The following is a 7,229-nucleotide window of genomic DNA, read 5'->3' on the forward strand; positions in this document are numbered from 1 at the left end:
GTGAGACCACCCAAGTTATTGATGAGAAGAATTATTGTGAAAATGGCCAAGTTTCCAAAAGTGATCTACAAATTCAATGTAGTCCTCATCAAATTTCCCATGGCAATCTTCACAGAAAGAGAGAACAACCAGCATGAGCACTGCTTGGAAGCATCACGATACCCTATTTCAAATTATACTACCAGAGGAAAGCAGAGAGGAAACACTTAAGATCTAGGCAGAAGCATGGACTTTTGGCATCCTCTCCCAATAGCTCAGGAAATAATAGTCTGAATTGAGAAGCAGGACTGCATTAAATTAAAAAGCCTCTGCCCAGCAAAAGCAACTGTCAACAGGATGGAGGCAATCTCCAGAATTGGAGAAAAATCTTTGCCAGCTAATTTTATGACATGGAATAGTTATCCCAAATATCCTAAGAACTAAAAAACTAAACACCTACCCAACCCCCAAAAGCAACAAATGGGCAAATGAACCCAACAGACAGTTCTTAAAACATAAGTACAAATAGCCAATATAGACATGGCAAACAAGAGCAATACTTTTGGTCATAAGGGCAGTGCAAATCCAAACTACATCGAGATTCCATTTCATCTGAGAAAAATCAGCAAATCTCGACAAGGAAGAAGAGGGAAAGGCAGCGCATATATATTATTTCTCCAAATTTAAATTTGGCCACTATGGAAATCAGTATGGAGACTCCTTAAATAAAAAAAGAAACCCACCGAAACCCAAACAAACAGGACTTCCTTATGCTCCAGCTATGTCACTTCTGGGTATGAGTCAAAGTCATCTTCTATACCTTCTATACCTTGCCTGCATACCCAAGTTTCTTATAGCACTACTGACAACAGCTAACAAGGAATCAGCTCAGGTGCCCACCAACAGATGTGCAGCTAATGAAACTGTTGCATGGACACACCGTGAAGTTTTATTCAGCCATAATAAAAAATGAAATGTCACTTGCAAGAAAAGGAACCAGGACTCATCATGTGGTAAGTGAAATAAGCCAATCTGACAAAGACAGGTATCACATTTTCTCTCATAAGTGGAATTTATGAGCCTAAAAATAAGAAGGGTTGGCAATGCAAAAAGGAAAACAGGGAGAGCACAGAGGAAAAAGTCAATAGAAGGGTGGGCGAGATCAAAGGACACTGCATGCATGGATGAAAATGTCAAAATGAGGGCTGGAGAGATGGCTCAGCAGTTAAGAGCACTGGCTGTTCTTACAAAAGACCTGGGTTCGAATCGCAGCACCCACATGGTGGCTAATAACCATCTATAACTCCATTTCCAAGGGATCCAACACCCTCTTCTGTCCTCCACAGGCACTGCATGACACAGGTGCACTTACACACATGCAGGCATAACACTCATACACATAAAAAGAAAAAGAAAAAAAGAAAATATCAAAATGAAACAGTACTTTGTATAATTAATATACACTAATAATTTTTAATCTTTTCTTGTGGTGCTGGAGATTGAACTCAGGACCTTGCACATTCTAGGCAAGTGTTCTACCACTGAGCTACATTGACAGCCGAGTAAAAAGTTAAATTAAAAAAATAAAAATACTATTCACTTGACTTTTTTTTTTAGTGAAAAACATTTTCATCTATATGTACAACTGTGACTGATTGTGACAATACAGAAGAAAGTAACTTATATCACAGCAAGCTTCCAACTTTGTAGAACATGCTAAAGGGACAATGAAGACATTAATATGCCAATACAGCAAGCACATCGGCTACCCCAGGAGAATGGCTCTCCAGATATAGAAATGTAGATATTTTTCCATCTCTATTATATAATGAAACTATTTATATAAGACAAATATCATAAGTTACAATTGTAAAAATTTTCATTTAACCTTAAAGCAGAAATCGTGAACTCTTAAGAAGGCACTCTTCCATTGTAAATTATATGGTGCTACTGGCAGCATATATAAATAGCATGAAAAAATAAATACTTCTTAAAGCAATACCCACGGTAGTGGGATATTATTTATGGGATTATTTATATCATGGTTATATAACAACATACTCAAATATTTACATAATCATAGAATTCTGAGAAAGCTTTTTCTTCATTTCTAAAGAGTATTAACTTGAAGAGATATTTGATCCTAACCAATACCTGTTTTTTGTGCAGAACCAAATAAATAGTTATGGGAGTAATTGCTTTATATGTGTAATCAGAATCAAAATTTAAAACATTCAATGAATGTCAATAAAAAAGAAATCTCTTAAAAAATGGAATTTTACAGTAAGATTGTCCTCTCTATAACTGTAAGGATATGGATGTGGGATTCTTTAAAACTAAAAATTAAAACATGTTTATAAGTTTAAAGAAATGTAGTTCACACCTTTATTTTTTAAAATAAACAAAAATCTTTTAAAAATATGAATATGAAAAATGTACTTTTAAGTTACTAAGCTTTAGTATAAAAATCTGAAAGCAATCATATGGTATGGTATGCTACTTTGAGCTATTGTAGAATTAAAGATCTCTGAACTATATTATATATACACACCCTTGAGAAGACTTTACAAATTACATAAAAATATATTTAACATTCATTAAAATATTGAATAGAAGTCTTAAAAATCTACTAGTCTCACTGTAGGTGATTTCTATATCTGGTATCTACTAAAATGCCTTAAAAATTGTTTGAAACATTTCTTGCCTTTCCTTCCCCAACAAAACCAAAAGTCTTAAGTTAAAAAATAGCACACACCAGTGAAAATAAATTCTTTTTTAAAAAACAAATTATCAAATATTTTAAAGTTTGTATAAATAACACACACAAAAATCATATTTTATTTTTGGCATGACATTGTCTAAAATGGAGCAGCACAAAAATGGATGACAACCACTATTTATACTTTGAAAATACGTATGCTCTCTCTCCTTTTTAAAGACGTACATTATGAGTCTTCTACTAGGATTCTTAGATAAAATGAGCAAGCATACTTTTCCATAACTTACTCATTTCCCATTTGCATAGGAGACTCTAATAAAGAATTTTTTTTACAACTCAAATAGGAAGCTTGGAAACCCCTTAAACAGAGAGTCCATGTCCTAACCCACTCTGCATCTTAAAGAGCATGCACAGCTTAGAAATTATTTTATGGCTTATGCTTAAATTTAATGTACGCCCATAGGTCTCAGGGACTGAAAAGTCTTTTTGACAGTTAGCAATTCAAGGGATGAAGATATTCCTGGCATTCTTAATCTCAAAAATGTAAAAGAATACTATTTATTATAGTCTTAAAAAATTTGGAGATACTTCTATTTAAAAAACGTATTCACCATAAACAGACACAAAGAAAACAAATAAGAAAATAGATTGTGCTATATCTTTGTAAGATTGTTCCATTTCAAAATTATTTAGGGCTGGGGGAATTTCCTATACAAATAAAACTAGACTTGTTCCCTTTGCTTTGAAAAATATTTACAGTACATGGAGCAATAAGCCCTGACAGATAGAGACATAGGAGTAAGAAAAGAAAGGTGCTTACTCAATGTTTGAGCATTTTAATTTGCTTGTATAATGAAGTCATTGTAGATCAACTATGGAAAAATTAGAAAACATTATTAATAAACATCAGCCCTTGTGTAAATCACACAAGATGCCAAAGTATTATACACTCAATGTAGTAAAAACTGTACATATATATTCTGTGTATCTCTAACACTGCAAAATTTACAATGTAATTTTTTCATCTCTCAAAAAGCTGAATTGAAAAGTGTCTATTTTCTTCTTTTGCCAGAGAAAGAGATGTAAATGACTGACTGATAAGTTCCATGAAACCTCTTACAAATTTCTTGCAAGACTTTTCATCAGTGTCTTTTACAGATGCTGCACGAAAAAAGGAAAAAAAAAACTCATTAAACTTGGGAAGTTCTGAGCAGACATTGTCACACCTTTTCTGGTCAACATTATGACTTAGGTGATAATGATATGTCAACAGTAGTCCACAGCAACGTGAACTACAAAGCTGTTGTGGAAGTCCATGTTGGTTGGAGAGTAAAGGCTATTTCTTTCACGCAGCCATACTGTCCCGTATTTGATCCACTCGAAGTGCCAGGTCCCTGAAGGAGGGACGCTGATTTACATTGTTGTTCCAGCATTCTGTCATGATAATATATATCTGTAAAGGAAAAAGAAAAAAATTCAAAATTACAACGAACTAACGTTAATTAGCAAAAGATATAAATTTGGAAATCTGATGACTCAAGGTAAAAGCACTAGGCATGCACACCTGAAGATCCAAGTTCAATTCATGGAACCCATGTAAAAAGCCAAATGCAGAGGCACTAACTGTAATTCCAGCACCCCTAGGACAAGATGACAAGACAGAGGCAGATACAGGAGAGTTGTCTGGAGGCTCGGGGGCCAGAGAGCCTGGTGTGTACAATACAACAGTAGAAACAAGAATGCCCCAACAAGATAGAGGGCAAGAGCCAACTCCTGGAAGTTGTCCTCTGATCTCCATATGTATGCTATAGTATGTGCATGCCTGTACTCATGCACACATTGTACATACATTAATTCATGAGTCAGTTAATTTAAAAATTGTCACCTCATCTGGGCACCCTTCAGGCCTTGGCAATCTCCCATTATTCTTCAGGAGCTCTATCAGATGGAACACAATCATCTGTCCTTGCTTGTCATTGCCAATCATTCGCATAAATTCCTGAAATACAATCAATTTTCAATGACTTGCTAAATAATCACACTAATAAGAGAAATGTAAGTGGAGATAAAATAGATATAACTACTTTCATATTAAATTGGTAAAATTTCATTTAAAATGATGCAGCCTATGAGGTACAACCTGATATAGCTTTTTCTGAAAACATTTAAAAATTATCGAAAGCATTTACTAACTCATAACCTCACCAGTAATTACACTGTTCTTTTAACATGATAGCCAGAGATAAACATACATGTTTATTTATAAAATAGTAAATGATTATCCAGAAATATTCAACTTTAAGAGAGAATACTATCAGGCAATTAAAAATGGTATTTGCAGTAAAACTCAATAAAATGAAATACACATAATATACTAGTTAAACAACAGGATAATAAACTACACAGGATGCTTTCAAACATAACTTTCTAAATCAACATATATTTCTTTATAAAACTTCACTTTTATATATAAGTCTGGAAGAAAATGCATCACAATATTAAAGTGGTTATTGCTGAGAAATTGAATGAAAATACTTTTATCCTTTCATACTGTCTTATTTTGAAAGAAATCTATAATGAACAGTAAAAACTACTTTCAAAAGTTTCTTTCATGTAATAAATGGATAAACAGGCTTACTGAATTTACTTATAATGCAATTAAGAGATGTCATGGTTTTCCTCTAAAGGTTTGCATGCTAGAAGCTTGGTCCCAGAGTGGCAGTGCTGAAGTGGTGGACTCTTAAGGGGTGCGGCCTAGTGGAAGCTTACTAGGTCACTGAAGGTGCAGACCTTAGAACAGACCTAATTCTCAAAGGGAACAATGCTAGTCTCACTTAGTATCTTAATTCTTATGAGATCAAGCTGCTTTATGATAAGAGAAATTACTCTCCCCGACTCACTCTCTGCTTCAAGTTTTGTCAGGTGAATGGTTTTGAATGCAGTTAGTTCTCTTTCTATGTGCCATGTCATAATGCACTCAAGGGGTCCTTGGCATGTTATTAGACTTTCAGCCCCACGAACTGTGAGCTAAATAAATCTCTTTTCTTTATTAAGTACTCAGTGCCAGATATTTTGCCACAGTCACAGAAAATGGACAAAAGTATACTGAATTACTCTCTAACATTCCCCTCTAAAAATTTTAATGAGGTACTCAGGAGCCAGAGGCAGGGGGATATCTGTGAGTTTGAGGCTAGCCTGGTCTACAAAGCAAGTTCCAGGTCAGCCAGGGCTATATAATGAGACCCTGTCTCAAAAGATTAAAAAAAAACACTCACAAAAAATACCCCCCCAAAAAACCCTCAGCTTAATGAATAAGTTTATTTTGTTGGATATTGTCTCCAGATAAGTAGTAAGAGGCTCTAAAATCAGTCCTATGCATATTTTTTATATTTGGATAATCAATGCCTTTCCTGTGCTTAAAAAGAAACTAAATAAAAAGTACACTGACCACTGGTGGACTTTTACTCTTCTCAATATATGTGAAAAGTTCATACAGAACCACACCAAAACTCCAAACATCTGAGGCCACAGAAAACTTGCTCTCGGTCAGTGATTCTGGAGCATACCTGTAATACATGGGAGGCATATTTAAGTTATGAGTTTTATGGTCACAGGAAATTTTATAATTATCTTCAATTTAGGTACTTTGGTTGAATGCCAGGTGATTAGAATTTTTCCAAGTACCAAATACAATATTTCATGCAAAATTCTGGTGAAAAGGGAAGTAGACATAAAAGTTTAAGGAAGAAAAAGAATGATATTAAAGTTCTATGAAATATGAAGTATGTTTCTGAATCTTTAAAGTATGTAACAATGGTGTTAAATTTGGATACATTTAAAATATTGACTGTTACTTAAATGTCAATATTTGCATCACTCTAGAAAATACATTATTATTACTTAAGTGTAACAGAAAAATTTAGCTCTTAATTTTAAAATGTAAAGGAATTTTTTAAATTTATTTTTATTTTATATGTATGAGTGTATTGCCTGCATATATATAAGCGTACCCATGTTGTACGGTGCCAGTGGAGGACAGAAGTCAGATCCCCTAGAACTGGAGTTATGGGCAGTTGTTAGTCGCCATGTGGGTACTGGGATTTGAACCAGGGTCCTCTGCAAGAACAGCCAGTGCTCTTAACTGCTGCGTCATCTCTCCAGTCCAAGAAAATTTTAAATGTAAAGAAAATACAGTTTTTCAAAATTATCTTAGTGGGATATCTACATACAAGGTTTAAAAGTAATGATCTAGAGTTCTGTAAACTGTGCTTGTTGAGCTGCCTCTCTGCTGGAAGGCCTTGCACTCCTTTGATCCCAGCCCTCGGGAGGCAGACTCAGGCGGATCTCTGTGAGTTTGAGGCCAGCTCGGTCTCAATAGCGAGTTCTAGGCCAGCTGGGGTTACAGGGAGACTCTGTCTCAAAAAGACAAAAAAAAAAAAATCTATATATCATTACTGTGGAAATTTCACTGATGTAGTTTCCTAAACTTGTCCATAATGCATTAGCTTGTACCAGGTATCTTGTCCCTCTG

The 7,229-nt window shown here is 34.6% G+C and overlaps 1 protein-coding gene across 3 annotated transcripts in view; it reads right to left on the reverse strand.

The window, feature by feature from the left end:
• Positions 1–2,149: 2,149 nt before the first annotated feature.
• The window catches only part of Jak2 (Janus kinase 2), a 109,790-nt gene continuing 104,710 nt past the window's right edge, over positions 2,150–7,229 (reverse strand). The window contains exons 23-25 of one of the 3 annotated variants that reach the window (XM_029567631.1): positions 6,147–6,264; positions 4,584–4,697; positions 2,150–4,151 (exon numbers count right to left, since the gene is read on the reverse strand). In XM_029567631.1, the coding sequence (XP_029423491.1) occupies positions 4,044–4,151; positions 4,584–4,697; positions 6,147–6,264 (340 nt within the window). In that variant the 3' untranslated portion in view covers positions 2,150–4,043. The remainder of the gene's footprint in view (positions 4,152–4,583; positions 4,698–6,146; positions 6,265–7,229) is intronic. The other 2 variants (XM_029567632.1, XM_008841657.3) reach the window with 2 other exon arrangements.

Source organism: Nannospalax galili, unplaced genomic scaffold (assembly GCF_000622305.1).
Source record: "Nannospalax galili isolate Female #2095 unplaced genomic scaffold, S.galili_v1.0 scaffold241, whole genome shotgun sequence".
Classification (NCBI taxonomy): domain Eukaryota; kingdom Metazoa; phylum Chordata; class Mammalia; order Rodentia; family Spalacidae; genus Nannospalax; species Nannospalax galili.